This window comes from Peromyscus leucopus, chromosome 8b (genome assembly GCF_004664715.2).
Source record: "Peromyscus leucopus breed LL Stock chromosome 8b, UCI_PerLeu_2.1, whole genome shotgun sequence".
NCBI classification, from domain to species: domain Eukaryota; kingdom Metazoa; phylum Chordata; class Mammalia; order Rodentia; family Cricetidae; genus Peromyscus; species Peromyscus leucopus.
In genome coordinates, this window is record NC_051086.1 from 4,353,611 (window position 1) to 4,379,741 (window position 26,131).

General features: G+C 49.4%; 1 protein-coding gene across 4 annotated transcripts in view; it reads left to right on the plus strand.

Annotated features, from left to right (window-relative positions):
- Kcnip1 (potassium voltage-gated channel interacting protein 1) overlaps nt 1–26,131 on the plus strand; it is a 379,007-nt gene that overhangs the window by 134,357 nt on the left and 218,519 nt on the right. For 2 of the 4 annotated variants that reach the window (XM_028894887.2, XM_037201632.1), the window contains exon 1: nt 20,599–21,064. The exons of 1 other annotated variant lie outside the window; for it this stretch is intronic. In XM_028894887.2, coding sequence (XP_028750720.1) covers nt 21,004–21,064 — 61 coding nt within the window. In that variant the 5' untranslated portion in view covers nt 20,599–21,003. Of the gene's footprint in view, nt 1–20,598; nt 21,065–26,131 lie in introns of those variants that run through there. One more of the 4 variants, XM_028894890.2, reaches the window with a different exon arrangement.

The following is a 26,131-nucleotide window of genomic DNA, read 5'->3' on the forward strand; positions in this document are numbered from 1 at the left end:
GCACCATACCCCATCAATTACACTGTGAAATTCAGGCAAGGAACAAGGTCAGGCTGAGGATGGGGTGGTTTTTACTACCTCAAAGTTATAACATCTGAAGTCTTTCTTAAAAGATTTTATTTATATTTTAAATTTATGTGCATATGAATATGGGTCTGTGCACATGAGTGTAGATGCCAGTGGAGGCTGGAAGAGGGCATTAGATCCCCTGTTGACATGTTGGTGACATTTTACTATCATGCCACTGTCCCTCTGGCCATTGATAAGAGCAGCAATCCCAACCTGACTGACAAACTCGTTCATCCAGTTTTCTTTGTCCACGCACCCTCACCCCTCCTGACCCATCCCTGCTGTCTTGTGGTCTTTGAAGGTGAACCCATGAGACGCATGAAGCATTCTGCCTCAGATCTCTAGGGGTTGTGGCAGCCAGCATGAGTCACTTCACAAATATAGCGTGTTTTCCCCGGGAGGTGGTGGTGGGTGGAGGCATGTGTAGAATCCACTCGGCTTTAATAGATTATTTAGAACCCGTCGCACATCGGAGAGTCAGAAGACACTAACTAGGCACTGGCTTCCTCCCTAGATCCAGGCCAGGGTTCTCCCTGTCTCGAGTGTTGCTGGTGGCTGGAGGGGCCGCTCGCAGGCTCTCCTGCTCTGCGATGCCCCCGTGGCCAGCCTGTTCTTCTCTCCCCTCTTCATTTCTTTCCTTCCTTGTCTCCTTCCTGTTTCTAGCTCCAGTGCCCTCTCTCCTCTTCTTCCTCCAAGTTCTTTCTTTCTCTATACCCTTCCCTCCCCACTCGCTCCTTTGTGTTCTTTTTAAACCTCCCTACAGCAGGGTTCTTCTTCCTGTGACCCTTATACCCTCCTCTGTCTTTCTGCTCTGTATCTCCTTCTCTCTGTCTCTTGTACTCCATCACTCTGGCTCTGACCCACTTTATTTCTTCATCCACATCTTCTGTTGCCATCTCCCCCTCCTCTGAAATCATACTAGTGGGGTGGGGGACACCAGAGTTGGTTCTTCACACCCCCATAATATGGCTATACATAGCCTGATAACCTTTTGCCAGAGTCTTGAAGAGTCCTGCCTTCCTTCACAACGAAGGCCTTGCTCTTCCTCTCAGCCTTCATCTTCTGCATTCCAAACTCCAGCCTACAGAATCTAGCTTGGGGAACAGGGTATAGACAAGCCAGTTGGTTGGTGTTCAGGAATTGAAGTTTACCAGTGAGTAAACACACACACACACACACACACACACACACACACACACACACACACACCACACACACACACACACACACACACACACACACACACACACACACACACTACCCACCTTCAGGGTGGTGTGGTTTATGGGGACTATTCTGGAAACCACCTCCAGGAATACACAAAGGCTCTAGGGCGAGTCTGCTTCTCCATGGGACCCACCCTCCGCCTCTCAGGGGCTGAGCTTCTGTTCCCTTCTCATGGTCCTGGGAGTGGGGGCAGCTGAGAACAGAGTTCTACAGGGAATGGAGAACAGCTTGGGCACTGATTCTGTAGCTTCTATGTGCGGGAAGAGGAGAAAGTAGGGAACCCAAGGAAAGAGCGACTCAACCCAGTCCAAGGACCCACATTCTGGGCCCCAGCTCCAGCCTCAGCACTCAGGTCACAGGCATATATTGCTCAATGCTAGGACGCCCCCTGAGGACTAGGTCATTACTCAAGTCCATCATTGTGTGAGCATAATGGCATGCACTTACACAAACCTGGATGGGATAAGCCAATCATCTGATGTGGCCTCTTGATGCCGTCAAAAGATGTGATAAAGGAGATGGATGAGGCCACTGCCACCATAATTCAGAACACCGATTTCCATAAACTGTTTTGTAAGTAGAGGGAGTACATGCTAAATTCTTGATTAAAGGTGCAGTACAGTAAAGACACAGGCAGATATGATCATTTATTGTGACTATTAAGTGTTGTGCACTGTACGTAACTATGGGCACTATGCTGACACATGGTGGGCAGTATTACTGGTTTGTTCACACCAGTGTCACCACACACATGTGAGCAATAGGCCTCACTATGATGCTGGCTCCAGCTCTCTGATGGTCTTATTTTATACATGGTCCACGGTTAATGGAAACATCTTCATGAAGCTCACAAATGTAATTGAAAACAGGCTGGTAAAGATTCCAGATTCAGCATTGCACCTTCCCTCTGTCTTTTTATTTCATTCTTCCAGAATGAAATAGGCAAGGTTGGTTAAGTTCAGAGAGGTTGAGTGATTGATCAAGATCACACAGCACAAAGTGTGAGGGGCCTGTCCAGCTTGCTTTGGTCCTCTGGGACTTTGAAAACTAGCAAGGTAGCCTGTGGTCCTGGCACACTAGAGGTGGAGCCAACATCCTTACTGTGATACAGATGTAGCCATCCAATCCAGTGGCCCCCAGGCCTACACTCACTGGTTAGCTGGCTAAAATGTTGACGTTGTTCCATGGTATGTGTTCCTATGCCCCCCCCCACCAGCTTTCATCCCCATTTGCCCAGCAAATCCCCTGAGTATGCTTCCACGACACTATATCTCGTAGGAAAGTGGGTGAGTCGGTCCCACCTTTGACTCCCACTCCAAGGTTGAGCAGTGCATGGACTTACTCTCTTTGTGGAGAATGTGTGCTTTGAGCAGAGTAACCAAGATCTAAAGGCAAAGGCAGCTGATCTGCCCCTCAGAAATGCAGCTGGCAAATTCCTGCTAGGAAGACATCTTAGCTGTCCTGGCAGCTTGTGGATTTGGTTGCTATACATTTTATGATGTATGAGTTCCCGCCCCCCCCCCCCCGCAAAAAAGTCTTCCCATCATTTCTAGAATCAATTTATGTTGCTTCCAGTTAAAAATAAATAAATAAGCCCAACTCAGCTACCACTTTGCTGTAGCTGCATTGAATTGTCTTGCTGAGGTCTGAGTGAGCCGCACTGGGGTCACTCTGTGCCCTTGAAATAGATGGTTTGCTAGTGAATCTAAACCCCCACTAACGAGCATTTTTAAATGGAGACACAAACTGCAATTTAGAAGTTGGTCAAGGTGGGACACAGGATGGGGGTGGGATAGAGACAGACAGAGAGTGCAGAGACAGAGACAGGGATTTGAGCAGAAGGGAAAGGTAGATGCTGCTCTTCAATCTTCTCACCAGACATGGTGTCCCAGAAGCATACTCAGGAACTCTGCTGGGCAAATAGGGGTGAAAGCTGGCAGAGGGAGCTAATTGAAATCAGAGAGAGAGAGAGAGGGAGAGAGGGAGAGAGGGAGAGAGGGAGAGAGGGAGAGAGAGAGAGAGAGAGAGAGAGAGAGAGAGAGAGAGAGAGAGGTTTCTTTTGATGACAGCCTGGAGACAGATTTCAGTCTCATCTCAGGAGCCCTGCACATGCCCATATCCATCTGTATTATGAAGGGTGATCTTTGCTCAGAGACTTCTGATTAATTGCATCTAAAACCATTACCTTCAACATATAGGCTGGTGTGAGACCAGATGGCTATGCATCAACCTGTGCCAAGTTGGCATACAAAATCAACCATCCCAGTTTGCATGCCACAGGATAAAATTTACCATTTCACATATACAGTCTCATGTGCACAGGGCTGTGAAGCCTTGATCAGTGTCCAATCACAGGAAACACTTGTCACTCACGAAGATGCTGGCCCTTCAGCACCCTGTACCCACCATTCCACCATTCCACCATTCCTGTGTATTGTGCCTGCTGTGCCCCCTCTGTGCCCACTGTGTTCTCCCTCTCCCTGACCACCTGTTAAGCTCTATCACTCCCCAAAAGTCACTCTTCTGTACTGGCTTCCTTGAGTTCCACACCCCATGATACCCAGTCCCAAGCAAAGTGAGTTAATCCCTTTACATCCTGTGACCTCCAATACCAGCAGCATCTGCCTCCTAGCATACGCCTCAACAAGCAAAGAAACAAAAGCACTTTTAATATCTTCTGTTGTTTTGTTTTTCTTTCTCACAACTGTAGGGATGGCAGGGGCTCTTGAAATTGACACCATAGTTTACTAGCCTGTGTGTGTTTCTGGGGACACAGTTCACAGTTCATCAACTTTTCAGAGGGATTTGGGAAGTGTTAGGAGCCATGCCATGAGGAAGGGCTTCTCTTGGGGTAGAGGGGCCTTTATTGCCTGCCTGATCCAGATAGGAGTTTGCTGGACAAGCCTTGGGTTTGGGACGATAGAAAAATGGCACCACAGGAAGCCATCCTTCCTTTAAGCGTTTCCAATGTTTCTTTGTAAAGCAGTAAAGCAAAGCAAAATAAAAAAACAACATATGGTTATGTGTGCAAGAAGGTGGACTGTAGGTGCACCCATCCATCCACCCATCCATCCATCCATCCATCCATCCATCCATCCATCCATCCATCATCCCTTTACAGCTGACTGTACGCAGCCCATGAGGCACCAAGCCTGGGAGCCAGCATTCAGCTCAGTAGGAAGCAGTCACTGTGAACATCATGCATCTCTGGCTGGAGGGGAAGGTGTATAGAACAGGGGCAAGGCTTCGGGGGGAGGTGAGCCAGAATGTGTAGACTCCAGGGCCAGAAAAAGCATTTGGTGGAGAGCACAGACAGGTGTGTTGAGTATGTGGATTGGGGGTAAGAGAGCATCTGTGTGAGCAGACAATGCCTTTAAGAACCCACATCATCAGGCCCCACAGCCCACGGAGGACTTTTTATACTTCTCTGTGGACAGTGTGTGGAGGAGCCAACCAGCCCGCATGGCTGTCCCAAGGCTCACAATCACAGTAGCTTAGCAGGAGAACCTCACTAGCAATGAAGAGGAGGCCTGTGTGTGCTCCCCTCCTCCGAGCCCGGAGGGCACTGGTAGAGCAGATGGAAGACTGATTTCAAGGCTCCACCATAGTGACCGAGCAGCCTGGGAGTTCAGAAGCATCAGAAGAGAGGGAGACAGTTCGATCCATCACCTCAGCAGTGCCCCCGACAAATGAGACTGCCTGCCAGAAATGGCAGAGATGCTCTGTGAGAAAGGAAGCCAGGATTGTGTGTCTGTGAGCTGAAAAGGAATGAGACTGTCTGGTGGCTGCTGGGACCTGGTCAGGGCATGGTCTGGGTGGCCATCCTGGGCTAATGGCTGCTGTAAGGACAAAGGCCCCAAACTGCTGGATCTTCTTCTCTTCTCCATCTTGCCCTAGCCTGCTCTTTATTTATACCCTGCTCTTCGATCCCATATAGTATCCCCACCCAAGGGTAGTTCTGAACAGGCCACTATATAAAACAGTCCATTGTCTGGGACAAGGATTCCAGATCCAGTACCATGCTTGCTTCTGGGACAATCCCAAGTATACCTCTCTTATCAATCATTTGGGAGGTAGACAGATTCAAACATGGAGGACGGTACCTTCAGAACTGCTAGGAGCTGGAGCCCAAAGCCAGACCCAGCCTCAGAAAGTCAGATTAGTCCCTGGGTCCCACCAGAACCATGGGAGGACCAGGGTCTCCTCTTCCCCTGTGCCAGAGCCATACCAGGGGTCCTGAGACATCTGCAACATTCAGGAAGCATGAACCAGGCAGTTACACACAGGGAAAGATAGGGCTTTGAGAGTCCTTGACCCATTACTGAGGAGTTCCCCTGCCCCTCCCCTCACTGGTGGAGAGAGTGAAGAGAAACCGTTTTTCTCAACCACCGTTGGGCACACACCAATATGTGAGAAGTAGAATTTTATAATTTTAAACACTTGTTACTTCCCAAACATTTGCCAATCAATTTCTTACCATGATTGTTTGAGGCAGGTGACAGGCCATTCTTCTACTCTGAGGACAGGACATTTGACAGTTGTAAGAAACCTCTAAATTGATACATCTGGGAAGCCATGGCTAGTACTGCATGGCTGTGGTTGAGTTGATGAGTCTCTCTGTTCACACTCTAGCTGTAAAGTGAAGATTTCTAAATAGACTCACACTAATGAGGAAGGTATTTGTTCAAAGGCCTCCTGGAGCAATCGAAGTCAGGGAGGCCATGGCCTTGGACCAGGGGATATTCTCCATCCTCAATCTGGCTTCTCTTCTGAGCATTATTCTTCTGTGAAGGGATAGAGGAGACTAGCCAAGTGGCACAGGGATCCTTTTGTGCACAGAAAGACACGCATGCATGCATCTTAACTGATGTTGGTTACACCAGTCCACAGGGAGACACAGCTCAGAATTATATGCACAGCCCAGTGGGAACCAGCAAGACCAGCCAGAGCTGAACCTGGCATGTGGTTGGTGCCAATGGCAGGTCCTGATGTGAGTATTTAACCACAGTATATATAAGATGTCACCACTCATCAGCATTGCCTTTGAGTCTGTGATCCTTTCAAAATAAAATTACTACTTAGAGAACTCCACGGGGCTTCCCATTGCTCTAAGAATGAGATCTCAACCCTGCCCGAAGGACCTTAGACTGTGCCTTCTGACCTCTGCCTCCTCTTGACATTGTGGCCTTGCCCCATTGCCCTTCTGTCTCACCTGCATATATCAAACCCACTTCTTCACACTGCCGGGGTCTCTGTTCCCACAACCATCTGCCAAGTTTATGCATCCTGAATACTGTAATTGAAGGAAACACTTATCCTTTTCAGAATTCAGGCTCCCAGGCTCCAGAAAACAGGAAAAAATGTCAGGACTGGTCATGGGTGTGTGCCGATGCCTACAATACAACCATGTATGTGCAGGTGTGTAGTGGAGAGCAATCAATAGTGGATGAATGGATACATTGCACAATGGAAGATGATTTCTTTTGAAGAGGTCAGGAAAAAGTTGCCTGGTGCAAATCCTCAGTCAGGATTTATATTACTGTCTACATATGGAAATCTCCCTCATCACTAATGGCCTTTGGGTTCTGTCATGATCTATGTCTCCCACCTTGAAATGACCTTTGTGTGCTGACCCTAGGAAAACACTTCCCTAGACAATTGCTAACCACTACTCTGGACAATCTGGCTATGATACAATAGCAGTCATTTTCATTCCAGTCTGAATTCCATATTAGTGCCAACTTTCTCATAAAAGTCAATCAAAGGAGAAACATTCTGGGGCAGAAGCCGTTTCACGTACCCATGATGCTATGCCTCACGGAAAATGAAGAGCAAATTTAGTCCAGCTCTAGAGGGAAAGTCATGGATGTGAAATGTCTCAATACTCTAAATCATGCCAGGATCTTCCCAGATCCTTAAGTACTCTATTCCTCTTCCTGCTAATGCCAGAGTATCTGTGAAATGAGAGGCCAAGTGAGACATACCCAGACCCTTTTAGTATTGGATAGGGTAGCTCCATGAGAGATCTTTAAAGTAGGAAGTCCACAGATAACTGATAAAGGAACTATTTATTAAAGGATTATATTGAGGAGAACAATTCATTAATACAGGATAAGGCAAATCTGTTGCAGAGCCCTGGAAGATCAAGAGCTGGTCCCATGCTGCTTCCCATCACCTGAATTCCACTGTCCAAAAATTCAAGAGAGAGACTACCCTGCATACATGCTTCTCAGGTCTTAAGCTAGCTAAGAGGCAATGCCCTAGGGGCTGGTACCCCAAGGTCATGGGTGAACCGAATACCCACTACAGACCTTGTTTTCCAGGAATGAAAAATTAGTTCTTCCCCTCTTAAGTTGCTTTGAACAGACACTTTATCATATCAATAGGGAAAGTGATTTAATATAGAAAATGGCATGGGAAGTGGGGCTGTTGTTGTGATAAACCCAACTGTGCAGTTCTTTGGAAATATTTGCTGCTGCAACATAGAAGTGTTTTGTACTTTAGGCTAGCATGTTGAAAGCAGAGCTTAATGGATCATTCTGTTGGGAGCCTGGAATACAGAAATGCTGAGAAAAACATGGAAATTGGAGACCTGAATCAAGAGGTTTGGGAAGGGAATAAGAGCTCTGTTGGGAAGTGAGTTAAGGACCATTTGTGTGATGTTTTGTTAAATATATATGTTTTGGCATCATTCTGTCCATGTCCTGAGAACTTGTACAAAGTTGAATTTAAAGATAATGAACTAATTGATTTGTTTGATGGAGAAGACTGTGATTTGGCTCCTGTTTACTGCACTTACCAGGTCTATAGTGAAAATAGCATAAAGTTTGACACACTAAAAATATGTAGTTTGCAGAATCAACTAACTAGGGCTCATAGGGGCTCACAGAGACTGAATTGGCAATCAGGGAGCATGCATGAGTCTGATCTAGGTCTTCTACATATATTTTATGGTTGTGTAGCTTGGTGTTCTTGTGGGACTCCAAACAATGGGAACAGATGGGACTCTGACTCTTTTGCCTGCCACTCTTTTCCTTCTACTGGGTTGCCTTGTCTACCCTTAATATTAGGGGATGTGCCTAGTCTTAGTGCAACTTGATATGCCATGTTTGGTTGATATCTCTGGGAGGCATGCCATTTTCTGAAGTGAAATGGATCTAGGGGAGAGGGGAGGTGGAGGAGGGACTGGAAGGAGAGGAGAGAGGAGAAACTGCAGTCAAGACGTAATATATGAAAAAATAATAAATAAAAATAAAATGCACAGTTTGTTGAGGATAAAAGCTTGAGTACGTTAAAAATTACAGCCAAGAGAGCTGCAAAAGAGGCTATAATTATTAAAGGTCAATATCTTGCCTTTTTGGGAACAGTAGGAGTTTGCCTGGGGGTGGGGTATAAGATCCCACCCATCAAAGGCTCTCTCTCTCTCTCTCTCTCTCTCTCTCTCTCTCTCTCTCTCTCTCTCTCTCCCCTCTCTTTGGTTTTTTGAGACAGGGTTTCTCTTTGAAACAGTCCTGGCTGTCCTGGAACTCACAGAGATCCACCTGCCTCTGCCTCTGCCTCCCGAGTGCTGTGATTAAAAACATGCACCATCACCACCCAGCAAGGCTCTAACTTTAAAAAATGCAAATTTATTTGAATAGAGAAAACTTGAACAGAGAATTCATCTGGAGGGGTTCTCTGTTCTTTGAAAGCAATTGCCTAGGGAAATGTTTTCCTAGGCTCAGAACACAAGCTACTAACCTGTGCTTCATTAGGATCAGATCCCATCACCCTCCTCTCTGTACCAATCCCTGTTCTTCACCATCCTGAAAATTTAGCAGAAGTTGGTTGCATCACCTGTATTGTACTGGCATTGCTATAAAAGATGCAAGATTATGGGAGGGTCACAGAGTTTTTTCTTCATGGTTTCAGAGAGCAGCTGAGGTCGAGCAATGTATGGCAGAGTTGGAGTCCTTATAAGGAGTCCCTCAAAGGTCACTGTGATGCTGTGAGGGTGAGACCATGGAGACTCCAGGATGCTGGAGATGCCAGAACTGTGGGACATCTACTGGGGCAAGCTGTGGGCATGGAGGGAAGCTGATCTGTGAACAAAGCTGTGTACGCTATAAGCAGCAGATCTGGAAGAAGAGGATAGAGCTAAACCATTTGGAGACCAGGCAATTTCATCAGGAGTCCCTCCCAAATGCTGGATGGATGTGGAACTGCAAGATTTGGTGTTTTACCCGCTGGGTTTTGGTGTTGCATTAGTCTAACCATTCCTTGCTATAGTCTTCTATTTTGGAATAAGAATGTTTACTCTGTGCCATTGTATACTTGAACTATGTAACTTATTTTTGATTGTATAGGGGTTCATAGTTAAGAGATCACTTGCATCTCAGAAGAGACCCTACATTTATACTTTTAGACAATGTTGAAACTGTTATATATAGGTATCATATATTGTTAGATATAGGAAGGTGGTTTTGAAGTTGGACTGAAATGCAGTTTACATTATGAGATGGGCATAGGATGGGGACAAAGGATGAAATGTTATGAGTTTAAAGTGACATGTTTGAGTATCAAGTTGACAAGTGGTAGACTTATGGTGTTTTATATTGATGTCAATTTGATGGGACCTAAAATCACCTAGGAAATAAAACTATGGGCATATGAAGAATTTTCTTGATTAGGATAACTGAGGTAAGATGACCTGCCCTAAATGTTGACAGCAACATTTCGTGGGTTGGATCTTGAACCGAATTAAAAAAACTGAATGGTGGCATTCATCTCCCTCTGCTTCCTGATGGCAAGTGCACTGTGACCAGCTGCCTCAAGCTGCTGCCACCATGATGGGCTGGTACTAATAGCCCAAAGAAAATCTTCCACCCTTAAGTAGCTTTTGTTGAGATATTTTACAACAACAGGAAAAAATAAAAAAGCAGTATGCCACCACAGGCCCAAAGCACAGCAAACCTTTAGTCTTCATAAATTGATTTTCTCAGGTATTGTAATGACAGAGAGCTGACTAACACAGGTTGCTACAGAAGCTGGGAAGATTCCATCCCCAGAGCTTTTGGAAGATCCAGTTGCTTCTGGTTGACTCAGCCCCTCATTTCAATCATGAATCATGAGCTTTATTAAGCCACTCATGATGTTTGTATCTGCTTTCTCCAGCTGTAGGTTTGGGAAATCCATAAATGGGATTCTTGATGCACTGTTGCTGGCCCAGCAGGCTCTTCCTATGAGTTTGAAATAGGCTGACTCCTTTAGTGCTGGGAAAAGGGGAGGTTCATGAATGAAATCAGCTGTTGACACTAGCCTTTGGTTGGTAAATTCTTGCTGTCCTTCAAGGCTCAACTCAAACACCTCTTTGGAAGAGCCTTGCCTAATCCATTTGCCCTCTCATTTTTCTTTCCTAAATTAAATTATATGCCCCTCCTCTAAGCAGATGCCACCTCTTATCTGAATGCCATTGATCTATCTCTGTCTTCAAATGTCCCCCTCAGTACTGTGAACTTCCTGAGGGAAAGACTCATGCCCTATCTTACCCCTCTCTGCATCTTTGGTCAGGGCCATCCCAGGACAAGTGAAGCCAAGCAGGACTCCAAGCAGGACCCCAAGTAGACTAGACTGCTGGAGGAGGAAGTGGTTAGGAGGTCATACATCACAGATGGCAGATACCCCAGAAACTGGAAGTGTGGGAAGCTCTCTGTAGGGATCTGGCCTCAGGTTGTTTGCCTTCCTAAGCCTCCTCTCACTCAGTATCATTAATTCTTCAGAAACTATATCTCTTCTACACTGCACACCAGGCTGAATGTGAGGCTCTGCCTAGCAGTCCCCCATCTGGAACAGCCCTGTGCTGTGGACATGAATACTAATGCACCACGAAAATTCTAGCCCAGAGGTGAGCCCAGGACTATCAATGAGCAAACTTCAGCACCAGAATGAACCCAACACACTCAGATGTTCTGGGTCAGCTCAGTACAAGATGGGACAACAGAAACCAGAAAGAGCCTGATGGGCAACCATTGCCAAGGCTGTCTTATGGAAACAAGGAAGGGAGACTTCACATAAAACACACAGTGGAGAGAAGCAGTCTGGACTCCCATGCCTATCCCACAGCTCCTGGGGGCAAGGATGATCTCAGAAACACAGGTAGCAATTGTTCTGGGGTTGTTACCACTGCTACATCCTCCTCCTACCCCTCTGCCCCTGCCCATGGATGTGCTGGGCCATGTGCATGGATTCTATGTTGTCATCCAAGACAAAGGTTTTCCCTAGCCACTCTTTTGCGATGCAGGAGAGCCATTCTCATGCACAGGAGGACAAGTGCATGCCTTTGTCACCCCATTTCTCCACGATGATGCAGTTACCTCCCTCTTTCTCTCTAGCTCCATGTTCCACTTATGGTTTCCATCTGGTTCCCATCTGCGCAGAGAAGAGCTTGGGCCTTGAAAGCAGACAGAGCTGAGCTCAAGGCCTCACTCTGTAGATCATGTCAGGTTGATGTCTGGGTTGATGCCATCACCAGCCTGCATCTGTTTGCTGATCTATGAAAGGGAGAAGAGAACATTACCTGCCACGAGGACACTGCTGGAATCTCTGATTACTCTGAGGTGCCAGCAATGTTGCTTTGCCTTTTTCACAAATGGCTGAACTTTAATTTCTGTTCCATGTTCCCATTTCTCTCAGTGATGGAGAAACCTCAGTTAGTTTGAGATACCTGGTTTCCAACATTGCCTGTATGTCTGGAGTGGGCTTATGGAGCATTACAGTAGAGGCTGGCTTCAACCAGACATTTGTTGGCTCCCTGTGACTTCTCAGCTATCCACTCTCTGGCTCAAGGGTGTCATTCTTCTCCTTGCCAGATTCACCCAGAAGGGAGAGATCAAGACTCTCTTGCTTCGTGTAGGCATGAGGCCAGCATCCATGCAGTATTTCCACAGAGGCTGGAGTTGGGAAGTCACTCTAGCCATATCCAGTCTTTGGGGTTCTTCTCTCAGCTTCCATATCCCTCTGGAGGCTGTGCTTCTAACATGCTAAGCAGGTACCAACCCCCAGGCTCCTCCTGAGACTGTCAGCGATGAAATCCCCCTGCTTCTTGCTTACTAACTGATAATAGACGGTTCCTGGCCTTTTATCTCATGCTAAACCTCCGTGAGTCCAAACCCAAGAAAGTGACCCGCTGTTTCTATGTCATGTCAGCTCAGGCATTAGAAGCCATGGGTCTCACACGTGCATCTGGGTATGTGGTCCCAGGAAATAACAAATTCCATGGATATCTCCCAGCTTTATACTGCCTCGTTTTAGCAGACTTTGTCCCAGAGTCAGGGACAACAGAGTCCTGCCCAACAGTGGCAGGAGTCCTACTATCCCTCCGCTGAGGCTGCTTCACTCCCAGGCAGCTGGGTACACTGGGAACTGGAGCATGCTGGCAGGTTCAGTGCTGTGGTGGGGTGCTGGGTACACTCATCCACTTATAGCTGGCATTATTACTAATCATCAGGTCCTCTGGCTGCCTCTCCCTCCTCCCTTCCCTGATCTCTTCCTCCTGGGTCTTCATTTGTAGACGCTGTGGAAAGAAACACATCCTGCATGTGCCCTATGAGGCTGGGGACACAGTTGAAGCTCCAGAGCGGTACCCTGAGGACACAGCTGCAGCTCCAGGTGGTACCCTGAGAGTGGGACCTGTCACTCAAAGGGTCCAGGACCCTGCACCCTCACTTGACTTCTATGCTTCCGCTCTGAGAAAATGCACCATATCTCCCCGTCCCCAGCATGCTTCTGCCTCCCCAGAGGAAAAACCAGTTGCCAGAGTGGCGGGAGGGAAGCTGGGGACTTGGGAAGCAGAAGGGCCGAACTGCGGGGCAGCTCCACCCCTTACTTCCTATGTGACACCGGGCAGGCTAGCCCCCTCTGTGCACCTCAGGTGCCTCACAGACTGAATGAGAGCTGACGGAAGCGCTGGCCACACGGGGCTATTGAAATGATTAAGTGAGCTTAGGCATGTGACTGGAACATGGTAAGAACGCCAAGGAGGGTGGCTGTCCTCATTAAAGTCATGATTGCATAACCAGAGGAAAATGATGCCAGGGAACGAACACACTGGTCCGAGGAGAGGAGAGGGAGCCACATGCTGCACACATTTGGGAAAGACCAAGATTCTGGGCACAGTAATGGAGAAGGGAAGCAGGCCCATGGCCTCCCTCATCTTTACCCCATCCCTGCTCAGAACCCGATCCCTGACCCTCCACTCCCTCTGATTCTTACCCCCTGGGTGTGTCTCCTCTACCCTGACTCTTGCCTTCCTAGGCTGACCTAGGCCTCTGACTTCGGGGGGGGGGGTCTCAACTTGTACTTACCCTAGGCTTTTGAGTGGGGCTGGCCCGTGGCCAGAGTTAGGCCTTGCGTCCTGGATGGCACGTGTAGAGAGAGAGGATTCTGACAGTTTCCAGGGGATGGCTGGGATGTGAAAGTTCCTTGTCAGCTTTTCATCCCCTGAGACTGTGAGCAGTATGGTAAGCACAGACCTGTCAGCCCGAAGGCAGGCTCGGGCAGTGACAAGCAGAAGGCGCTCACTCAGCACCCTCACTCGATTGTGACTGATGACTGAGGAAGGTTAGCACCAATGTTAAGATGACCTTGAGCCCTGAAGCCTTCCAAACCCTCCATGGAAGCCCTAACATACTGCCCTCGGTTAACCCTAGGAGTTATCATGCTTATTTTATCGATGTGCACATGGGGGCTTATGAAGTTGAAGTCACGCAGCTCAGAGACAAATGGATCGCGTCCCTTCCTTCTTCCATGAGTGGAGTTTCTTGTCCCAGATATCCACAAATGTGTTTCATGGGAGAGCCATGGATTCTGTCCTGTGTGAGTGCGTGCCCGTGTACTTGTGCCTGTTCTGGGGAAATCGGTCTACAGTGTCTCCTGATACTTTGCTGTTTGAACAGATTTGAATCCACCCATCTTCCCTCACCCATCCCTGGAGAGCCACTCCATGGAGGTCCACGAAGTGTCTGCCTGTTCCTAGCCGTAGTGTGGGCACCAAGCCTCTGGGCTCCAGGAATCCCCCCCTCCCCCGCAGGATCTGGGGAACTCAGCACTCGGCTGCCAGAGCCTCAGCTGCGTGGGTGGCTGCACTCTGTCTGAACTCACCGGGCTTCGGCTGTGCCAGTGCTAGAGCGTGAAGGGGATCCCTCGGGGCAGTGCGGCCGTCTGGACACGTGGCAGAGCCTGTGAGTTTGGGAGTCCCCAGCCCCCTCCGCCCTTCCCTTGCAGCACACATTAGTCCTGCTCCCAAGAGAGCATGATCAGCTTCGACAGATGAGGCCATGCTTGATGCACAGGGACACAGCCTGAGAGGATGCTCCTCCCGAGCCCAAGTCCTGTTCAAAGGTCTCTTCTTTTTCCTGAGGAGACAGGGGAAATATAAGCAAAAGGGACCAGCAGGGGAAATTGAGGTACAGGGTGATGTTTTCTAAGTCAGGACTGCTTCAGAGACCCCCAGCATGCACTTCAATAATCATAGTCACTTTCAGCTTCACCCCATTCCTGACATTGATGTTGCCAGAATGAAAGGTGGGGAGGGGGGCTCCCCAAGGTCACATAGCAAATCTGGAACTCACAATCTGACTTGAAAGTTGCATTCACTTCCCTGACCTGTGAAGCTCCATGGTGCCTGTAGCATCAGTCTGCACAGGACTATCCTGTGAGGGTCCTCCCGCCACCCCAAGCATCCTTCTTTCCTTCCAGCATGACCAGAGATTGTGAGGAACTGATCTGCTGGACAGTCTGCAGTCACACACTGGCAGCTGTGTGGGCTCAGGGATTCTTGCTTTTTCTTACTCAGTGTGGACTCGTGTGATCAGGAGTGACAGGCCAATGATGCTTAGCGAACATGTGCAGAGTCGATGACTGAATAACTAAATGAGCCCCCAAGTAAATGACAATATACCCACTGAGTGCTTTGAAGAGGGGACCAATGCTCTTTCTCTTTATTGGTCTTGACCAGTCCTCAAGCCAACCCATGCCATGTGTCAGATGAAGAAGTGGACACCCAGAGACACATTTAGTAGAAGGGTCTTGACCCCAGAAGCTAAGTGATAAAGCCATCTTTTCATCTTGAGTGGTGTCAGGTTGAATATCTGTGGACCCTGAAGAGCCTCTGGACCAGGTTTAGCTTCATGGGTGGGGGTGGGGCTAGGTTGGGGGTGGGGCTGTAGGCAAAGCGGGAGCTTTGGCTTTTGCTTTCTAAGACTCCCAGTCTATTTGAGGAGGCCTGACTTATGCATGCAGAACATTTGGGACGTGGCACAAGGCAGCAGTGAGCACAGCCCCGAACTGCACATGATCAGGTGCCAACCTCATTCTCTGCCTTCACTAATCTCAGTCTTTTAATACCAGATGGGGACCCCAAGAATAGATTTCCTACCCGACAGATGAAGAGCAAAGATGGAAGCCACAGGGAAGGCTGAGGCTTCCTCGGTTCTGTATCCATTAATGCAGGGCCACGCCTCCTGGCCCACAGAGGCAGGAGCAGCAGGTGCCCTCGATCACAGGCTCATCTCGGTGTTAGGCACCTACAGAGGGCCTTGTGAGAAGCATCTCGCCAACCTCAGAGAAAGTGCTCATCGTGTCCAGGGTCACACAGCAACAGGAGGGGTGTGTCCAAACCCAGCACTACCAGCTGCCACACTCCAGACACTCCAGACACCTCGTCACTTCCCATGGCAGTGGGAGGAAGTGCCATTGACCGGATGGATGGGAAGATGAGGTTGAGGGAAGAGTGAGTCGGAAGGAAAGGAGAAGGGGATGAAGAAAGGCGAGATGGACAACAGAGGAATGAAATGAGAAAGGGAAGAGAGCAGGAGAGTGGGCAGAGGAGGAGCGAAGAGGGGGCTTGATGTTAAATACGCTCAGACAAGCAGCTACATAGACCTCTGACCAGGCCACCCCTTCCCCTGAACAGCCTCAAAGGAATGCCCTAACCCTAATGGAGTACTATTTAGAAACTCATGTCTGAAGGCAAGCCTTGTTTCTAGAGCATGCTGAGGGTGTAGTCTGGACATACTCAGTGTGACTCAGGCATTAGGGGCCTGTCTCTTGCAGTTCCAGACACAGGGAGTCCACAATCAAGACCTAAAGTCTGGTGAGGTCTCCATCTTTGATCGAAAATGGCCACTGGATCTCAGTATGTACACCTGTCTTTGTGCAAGCAGGGGACATGGAGTGCATATGGTATTTTTTTCTGAGATAGAGATAGACAGACAGAGAGAGAGAGAGAGAGAGAGAGAGAGAGAGAGAGAGAGAGAGAGAGAGAACCAGAGTCCTACCCTTGTGCCCTCATTCAACCTGAATTATTTTCCTTGAGATTCAGTCTCCAGATGCAGCCAGGCTAGGGGTTACAACTATAATGTGATGAATTTGGAGCACACAAAGATTTAGTTCATGCTAGGACAGATGAGAGGGAGTCAGAGCTGGAAATGAGGTACACACAGGCAAGCTCATCTGAAAAGGAGAGGGACGTGCAGCACTGAAACTCTGGTAGGATCCAGTGGGATGAAGCTGTCAGGGCAGCCAGTACTTCTGTCAGAGACTGCAGGACTGGGAGCCCCTGCAGCCAGAGTGACCGACAGCACGCTCCTTCAGCAGCCCCTGGGCACATCTACACGACATGGCCTGCTGCTGTGTTGCAAGTCTCAAGAGGCAGGGGAGGGGCTGCCTTCGCCTCCCCTCTTTCTTGTTCCTCGAGTTCTTCTCCATGTATTCTCAGATTTCTTTGTGAACATCTCCCGTGTGATGTCTGTTCTTCTGTTGCAACAGTGTGAGGGGTGTGTGTGTGTGTGTGTGTGTGTGTGTGTGTGTGTGTGTGTGTGTTTTGTTGTTGTTTATTTGCAGATAATACCTACCCCTTAGAGTAATATTGAAACTAAATGGGCTATTGTGAGTGTAGCTATTTGGTTGAGGGTAGATACATCACAAACGGTTGTTGAATGAGTGAGTGAGTGAATGAATCTTCACTTGAGAAAGTGTGCTTCTTAAATGGTCAAGAGTAATCTAGAAATCATCAATTTTTATTGATCACTGAGTATGGTGGTTTGAATGAGAATGGCCTCCATAGGCTCATATATTTGAATTCTTGGTCCCTAGTTGGTGGAATTGTAAAGATTTAAGAGGTTGTGTTCTTGTTAGAGGAGATGTGTCACAGGAGTTGGGCTTTGAGGTTTCAAAAGCCCACACTACTCCCAGTTAGCTCTCTCTGTCTTGTGAGTGTGTTCATCAGAATGTAGCTCTCAGCTACCTTGCCTTCCTGGCTGGCTGCCTCCCTCCCTCCCTGCCTGCCTGCCTGCCTGCCTGCCTGCCTGCCTCCCTGCCTGCCTGCCTCCCTCCCTCCCTGCCTGCCTGCCTGCCTGCCTGCCTCCCTCCCTGCCTGCCTGCCTACCTGCCTGCCTCCCTACCTACCTACCTGCCTGCCTGCCTGCCTGCGGGCATGGACTCACCCTCTGAAGCTGTAAGCAAGTCCCCAGTAAATTCTTTCTTCCATAGGTTACCTTGGCCATGGTATCTCTTCACAACAATAGGAAAGTGACTAAGACACTGAGCAAAGAAAAGTGCTTCCTTCAATTTCCCTTCCTCACCCCCTTCCACACAGAGTGGCTGCTCCGTGTCACCAGCAGCTGGACAGACAGGGTAGAGCTAAAGCAATCCATATTTAAAGCCAGACAGGAAAAAGGACAATGAAATCAAGGGTTGTAAGGGGTAAAGAAGCCTTAAGTGCCATGGAAACTCCAAGGAGCCCCCCCACCCCCGCCCCCCCGCCATGGGGGCCAGAAGCGGCTCCGGTGGAGATGAGATAGTCAAAGACGGGCAATGAATCACCAGATGGAGAAAGGGATGAGGGATAGTCTAGGCAGACATGCAAAGGCCCTGAGGCAGGGCCTTTAGGGAATAGTGAGGGCTTGTGTGGCTGGATCCCCCAAAGGATGACCAATAGCGAGGGAGAATTGGTGGAGCAAGCCAGGCTACAAAAGGCTCGGCATGTGGGACTTCATATTGGTGACTTCATGTTATTCCCATGGCTCAGAGGCAACCAAATGCCACACCTGTAGAGGAGCTTAGCCACATTAGGTCTGTAAGAGAGAGAGATCCCCCTGTAGGCTGCTTCTCCAGAGGATTGGAGGGAGGAAAGGAGAGAGTGGCATCCTGGCCTTTGGTCACCTCTCAACTACGGCTCTGCTTACGGGCATTCAGATCATGTGACTAGCAAAGCCATGAGGAGCAGTTTGGTACACCTCCACGTGACATTCCTGACAGACAGGCAAAGACCCTTGGGCAGCACCATGCTCTTCTCAGCAGACAGCCCCACTCTGTTGAGTCATTCTAGACTAGTTATCTTCTGGAAACCCCAACTTCCGTCTTTCCTCTCCTTCCCCAGAGGACGGAAAGGAGGCAGGAACCAGTTCCTATGTCCATCATCATCCAGCCTGAAACATCTGGTGGAGAGCTGTGGCTTTGAATTGGGTGGAAGTCAGGGCAGGCCTTTTCAGCCTAGAGTACTAGTGCCCTCAGCTGCCAACATGAATGACCCTAGAGAATACAAGACAGCCCTGGATAATGAGTTCTAACACCAAGTTCTGATGGGACAACTTTAGACAAGTTCCTCATCAGGGACAAGCCTCAGTTTCTCTCCATGGTGGTAGCAGGCCTGACCTAACTAGCCTATGGGACTTCTGTGGGTGTCACATGGGTGATGTGGTGCCACAGCAAGGGGCCATGAGAACGAAAGGAGCATACAGTTCTGAGCACACCTTCCCTGCTGACCAAAACAGGACATGTGTTGGAATTTGAGCAAGAGTTAAGTGCTGTGGAGGTGAAGCACACTATTCCAAGTCCCTGGGCCAAGTTGCAGGCCACGTGTGGCCCTGAAGGACAGCTGATGGGCTGGGTGAAAACAGGTAGCTCCTCACTGGTCATATATGCCTGGAGTCCAATTGCATTCCTGTATGCACAAGTTTATGTGGTGTGTGTGTGTGTGTGTGTGTGTGTGTGTGTGTGTGTGTGTGTGTGAGAGAGAGAGAGAGAGAGAGAGAGAGAGAGAGAGAGAGAGAGAGAGAGGGAGCTGATGGCTTTTTGCACCATGTACACATATGAGGAACTTGGCTGGGGTCTTACAGATGCACCCCCGTGGGCATAATATGGTTTTTGAGTCTGTCTGTGTGCAGCATAGCAATGTCTGTGTAGGCTTGAGGGACCTGTGCCCATATGTTCATGGTAGTATATATGTGTACGTGTTTATGAAGCCATATGCTGAGGGACACTGTGAGCTCCGAACACAGCATGTGTCTGTGTGATGCAGAGGAAATGACTGGACAGGGGTCTGGGAGCAGCCTGGCTTGGGGATTCTCACTGCAAATGCTCATGGAATTCTCAGCTGACGTCCAGACAGACAGGACAGGGCGGACAGGCAGCTGGGCTGGAGAAGAGGAAATTCCTGAGCTTTCTAGGGAGACACCTGCCAGCAGTTGCCACCAGGAGGTGAGGCCACAGATCCCCAGTCATTGCCTTTTCTTTGGAAATCTGCAATGGAGCTTGAGTTCTTGTCCCTTGAAGGGGGAGGTCATGGGAGGGAGACTGCTTTCTAAACTCAAGGGTTATCCCCTGAGGCAGTGCCACCTCACTGTTCAGACTGCAGGTGAGTGAGCAAACGGAGAGGAAGAGGGGGAGGGGCAGCAAGGGCCTCTCCCCACTTCCTGTCACTAGAAATGAGCCCCCGGCCTTGAGGGACTCTGCAGGTCCCCAACCTAGAGAATTTAAGGGAGCCCTTCTTCCTTGGTGAGGTAGACTTTCCCTCCTCCAGGAAGGCGAGCAGTGGTTAAATGTGATTTTCTCTGAAGTCAAACGAAATCCCAACACCCTCCAACACACACACACACACACACACACACACACACACACACACACACACCCCTCTCACACTCACACACATTCAAGTTCATCCTGGGGACCACCTGCTGACCCCTTCCCAAGCTGCACCCACCAGCGGGGGATCCCTGACTGGGTCTGTCTGCCCAGGAGGGCATTCCCGGTGTCCCGCACAGCCAGAAGCAGTGCGGTGCAGGCAGCAGGGCCGGGTCCCCACCCCGCCCCTCCCTGGTCCCCGAGGCTGCCTCTGCCACCCCACTCGCCCGGTGCGCAGCCGGGCTCTGCTCCGCGCCAGTCCCCGGCGCTGTTCATTCATGATTGGTACTCGGCCCCCTGAGACCCAGCCCGAGCGCGGGGCGGAGCGGCCGGGCGGCAGCAGGGGCGGGCGGAGCGCGGCTCCCGCACCGCACGCGGCGCGGGCTCGGCAGCCTCGGCCGGGCGGGCGCGCCGGCCCCGTGTCCAGCACCAGGCAGGCTTCGGGGCTCGGGACTCGGGGTTCGGCCCTCGGCGAGGCCAGAAGCTCAGCTGGGTGCCCGCACTGGGGGGCGCCTGCGAAGGCTCCAGTGAGCTGCTGGCCCTGGGAGTCAGTGCATGTGCCGGGCTGAAGACAGCAGCAGCCAGAAGCTCCCGGCACCCCGGCCCCACGCTCTCTGAATACCAAGCTGCAGGCGAGCTGCCCGGGGCTTTTTGCTTTCTTGCTTTTCCTCTCCTCCAATTCAGAGTGGGCAATCCACGTCGATTTCTTTTCAGGGGAGGGCAGAGGCAGGGCCTGGGGTCCCAAGTCTCACACAAGTCTTCGCTACCATGGGGGCCGTCATGGGCACCTTCTCATCCCTGCAGACCAAACAAAGGCGACCCTCTAAAGGTAAGCACTCTGTCCTCCGTTTGCTCTCCTGGATAGGTTTGGGAGTACTGGGTGCTGTGTTGGGATGCAATGTCTGTCTCTTAGTTTCAAATCCCCTAACCATGAAGGTTCTGGACAGCCTCTTGTATCCAAGGAGTAAGAACCTCGTGGGAGGGCTGGTGTGAACACCTAGGGGCAGCAGTCAGGGTGGGCGCTGGGCCCCTTCAGGGGCAGCTGGACCCCTCTCTGCTGGGGAATATGTGGGAGTAAGACTAGGCAGATTCACAGGTGGAGAAAGCTGCGTTCTCTGGACTGGGTGGAAATGTTGGGAGGCTCTTCCCGCTCCCGTGAGGGCTGACGTTGGTGCAACCTCGAGCATCCAGCCAGGGTGCTTACACTCATGCATGCCTCCTTGGGAATGGCCATGCTTTGCCAGGTGCTGCTCTGGGAGCCTAACCATGAGGGAGACAGTGATTTGCCTGTCCACCCTTAAAACCTCTGCAAGCCAAAAGGAATCAGCCACGTCCAGGTGGTGAAAGCCCCAGGCGCAGGCCCACAGGCGCAGGTCCTGGGACACAGGGAGTCTGCAGGAAAGAACACAACATGGTTAAGGTGTGTGAGCTGCTAAGGTCTGAGGACTTCAGTGGAATGGAGAGAGCTGTGAAGAGGTCGCTGGGGAGATGGGGAGGCAAAGCTCACATATCCTGGGATCCCCCTGTCAGGAGCCTGCTCTACCGCTGCCTTCTCCAGCTGAGGCATGCCTGTGGGACATGTCACCAGTGGGACAGTTGTCAGATGTCCATGTGGAGTTGGGTGACCTTGTTGGGCCAAGGCTCACAATGCAGGCTTCTTTTTCAACAGACAGAAAGTTGCTTATAGGGGTAAGCAAGCAAAAGACTGGGAACAATCAAGAAAAAGATAATGATGAGCTTGGTTTGCTTAATGCTCAAAGGCCATTGCAGATAGCAGAAGGATTCTAAATAGTTTCACACTCAGCTGTTCAAGTTCTGATATTTAACATATTCTGACTACAGGTGGGGGCACAATTCCCACCTTCTGCTAGCTAGTGACCAGAGCTGTATTAGGGTGATAGTGGGCCCCAGCACACATGGATTCTCCTCATAGGACCCGTTGCATCTCATCCTGGTTGGGATCATTCATAGAGCTACCCAGGAAGAAAGGGTCAGGCTTCTGGTCTAGTCCTGAGAGACAAGCTGACTGAATACCATGGAAAGACGTCTGCAGTGAGCCCAGGCTGGCATGACGGACCAGAATCGAAGTGGCTTCTGCTTATTTGCTAAGTTCTTTGCCCTGCAGGGAAGGCACTGATACCATTCAGCAGCCCAGAGAAAGGCAGGTCTGCAGACCTTGGCCCAGGGTCTTGGTGCTCTGAGCTCTGCCTCTCCTGGATCCCAAGGTGTTGCTTCACTGGGACGGTATTCAACAGCAAATCCAAGTCTCCCCTCCCATCATGAAGGGGATGATGGAAGAGAGCATGAGGTCCCACAGGCCATGGAGGGGACTGCAGGGCACAGTTAACTTAGGTTTCTTTTAAAACATCTACAATGTCTGTATCTCGTTAAGAGGCAGGCAGACATCACAGAGATCTGTGGCTCTAAAATCCAGTGTAGTGTAGGTGGGAATCTCAGCCCTGTCACTTCAGTCTTGGACCTTGGGCAAAACTCACTCCTATAAGCCTCGATTTTCACATACATCAAATGGATGAGGATGCTACTTTCCATGAGAACCTGGAGGAAGTGGAGGGAGAGAGTACCTCATCTCATATACTGGACTTTCCGAAGCCACTAGAAGAAATTGTAGTAAGAGCAAAAGGATGGATGAGTGATGGCCATAGAGATGCATAGAGCTGTGGGACTCAGATGTTACCCTCTACTATTCCAGTCTCAGTCCCTAATCCAGGTCACCTGGGATTAGCTCCTGCAGGATCCCAGAGGCAACAGAACTTTCTTCTTTCTCCTGGGAACTTAAGAAAGAGGAGAGTGTGTCAACTCTCTATGTGTGCCTCGATGGAGTGCCTGGCATAGTGTTTTATCTGAACATCCTCATTTGATCTTTATAAGAGTGTCTGTGGCTCCTGGAAGGTCCAGGCTCACTGGGTGGGTCCCCAAGTCAGCCCTTCTATTCAGAGCAGTAGACATCAGCTTGAGTTGCCCACAAGTACAACTGTCCACCTTTCCTCCAAGTATTTGCCCTAGAACAGAGTCCAGCCTCCCTGTCCGTCTTGCCCATCAGATGAAAATCAGTAAAAGACTCTTCTAAGAGAGAAGGCTTAAGAATATGGACAGGGCTCCACTGGGAGACTCATGGTCAGGAATCCTATCCTGCCCTGGCCACTTTCTTCTTTACATGTTTTGATCTCTGTAAATGGGAGTCAGTTTCCCGAAAATTTTTTCAGGTTCCATTTGGTGCTCAGATTCTAAAGGTTTTATTGTTGGTGCGGTCCCTGGAGCCACCGCTCTGATCTCTGAGATGTCAGGCTCAGGTCTAATTAGATGCAGTCAGAAGAGGGTGGTGGGGATTTTCAACAGAAGAATCTGTCTCCCTGCTGGGTTCAAATCCAGGCTCTACCACTCACTAGCTGTATGACTAAGCCTTGTTTTCTTCCACTGTGAATCAGGGACAGTAGTGGTTACCAGCTTAAAATAGCTGCTGCATCGCGTACATTTTGGGAATGATGGAAGGGCAAGGGTTTTGCACAGACCTCGCTACGTGATCAGTGGTCAGCAAGTCTTAGGTCCTGTTCAGTGTATGGCGGTGCTGTTCAGGCCATCAGAATACCCAGACTAAGGCTCTCCTGCAAGCAGCCATTCAGGCCCTTTCAAACCCTGGACAGGTAAGCGGGACCAGAAGCCAGGCACCGGGATGCTGAGCCTCTGCTCTGGCCCACTAACCTCTGCACAGTGGCTGGTCGTGAAAGCACCACAGCTGACGCTGCTACAGCTCCAAGTGCTTAAAAAACAACTTGGAGATACACGCGCAACTTTAAAACAGGGCGGCAATCCAGTGTGATTAGTGCTAGGAAAAGAATTCCTAGGTTGCACCTAGCCCAACCTCGTGCTTGGAAAGCACTCCCCAAAGGCAGCAGAGACCTAAAGTAATTTAAGAGCTTTGCCACTGAACAAAAGCATAGCAATCACTTTCTGTCATCTGTTCGGGATCTTGGTGTGTCTTTAATTGAAAATGAGAAAAACCTTGCCTGGGGGTTTCAGGCCCTGTCCCTAGTCCTAGGTAGTTTCTTTTGCCAACAGTTTCAAGAACGCTCCCCGCCCCCCGGCCCCCCTCAAAGACTCCACTTTTAGGTTTGAGTGCATTAGAAGGGCTGGCTAGAGCGAGGGGGCTAAGCAAAGAAGCCTGGAGGTGCAGCTGAAGGCTCTGTGGGAATCAGGAGACTCCATGAAAACACTAGATCAGCCCCATCCAGCAGAGACTTCCCTGTTCGCAGATAGCCCCATGGTGCTCCGGTGACTGGGCTCCAATTCCTCCACGATCAAGTGCAACATTCAGAACTTTGAGAGTCTGAGCTTTAGACTTCCCTGGTGCCCAGTGAGTCACTGAAAAAAAATCCATGGCTATCAGATGATTTTTATCAGGTCACATGACAAGACAGAGTCAAATAAGAGACTGGTCTTGTGGGTCCTAAATGGGAGAGTTCTTTGGAGGATTGTAGAGGCATAGAATTCCCAATGAGCCTGGCCTTGAAGTGGATGGATTGGGTGGTGTGTTACCTAGACAGCCCTGGGAGGCAGCAATGGGCAGAGAGTCATGAAGAGGCAGTGGACACAAATCACACCAGCCTGGGCTCAGAGACCATTGCCAAATCCCTTTGCCTTAGAAATACCCTTTTCTTCATCTCTGAAAGGAGAGTACCAAGCAATAGACATATGTGTGCCATGGGCTTTTCTCATCTCAACATCTCTGTTCATCATTTAAGCTCTGGAAGATTCTTACCCCAAGTCCCTATCTTATTTACTAATTCAAATTCTACCCAAATTCCAAGAACTCACTCACCTGTTTCTATATTCAAGAAGCCTTCTCCAAGCCTCAGAGAGAAGTGACTTCTCCCATCTAAATTCCTAACATTTTAAAGGTATACGCTCTCCTGACTCACAAGTCATGCTTGGAATCAGACAGTCAATGGAGGCCTTAGCCCCCCCCCCCCCCATCACCATAGTATAGGCTTCTTGGGGTCCAGAAATGTGTCTGAGTCATTGTTCACAGTGCCTGGCTTGGTTCTTGGCACACAGTAGGTACTCAGTAAATATTTTCCGATGGAAGCTATGAACAATGAGATGGTTGGTCTCTCATAATTTCTAAGCATTGCAGACCCCACAGGAAAGGTTAGCTTACCACTGGAAGGGTTAGCAGCCCTCTGCCTGAATGAGTTCTGTTATTTGGTCTGTTGGCTTTGCATTAGCTTAGTCTATGAAGTGTACTGGATCTGCTTACCATTCAGCAAGGAAGCGCTGAGGGCAGTGTTTTCACTCTGCCACTCCTGATAGTCACAGAAGGACTGGGTAAAGGGACAGGCTGCTGCCTAAATTCAGAGGTGCTTACAGTCTGCTTCCAGGGAGACAGCGAGGACTCAGACCCCTTTGCCTACCTGAAAGGACTTTGCTGGGTAAATGCTTTATAAATGTGGGAAGGAGTAAGTGAGTGTATCCCTTAGCAGATGAGTGAGTGATGGATGGTTGCACGAATAAGAGAATCAATAAACGAGAAAAATGAATGAAGTAGCAAGTAAACAATCAAATGAATGGCAGAGGATGATTGAATAAGTGAGTACGTGATTAAATGACTGTAGCCATAAATGAGTGAATGGATGGGTGCATGAGTGAATGATAAAGTCCTGGGAAAACTGTAGCAGAAGACTTTTTTTTTTAAACAAAGAACGGTAATGATTGTGCTGCATAGTTCCTGTACCTAAGCATTTGTCTCAGTCCATGACTGCTGCTAACAACACAAGACCACAGACTGAGTAATTGGAATGAAAAGAGCTTATTTTGGTCCACAGCTCTAGAGATCAGAGGTGAAAATAGCCCACTGGTAACTGGTAGCCTTCTTGCTGGT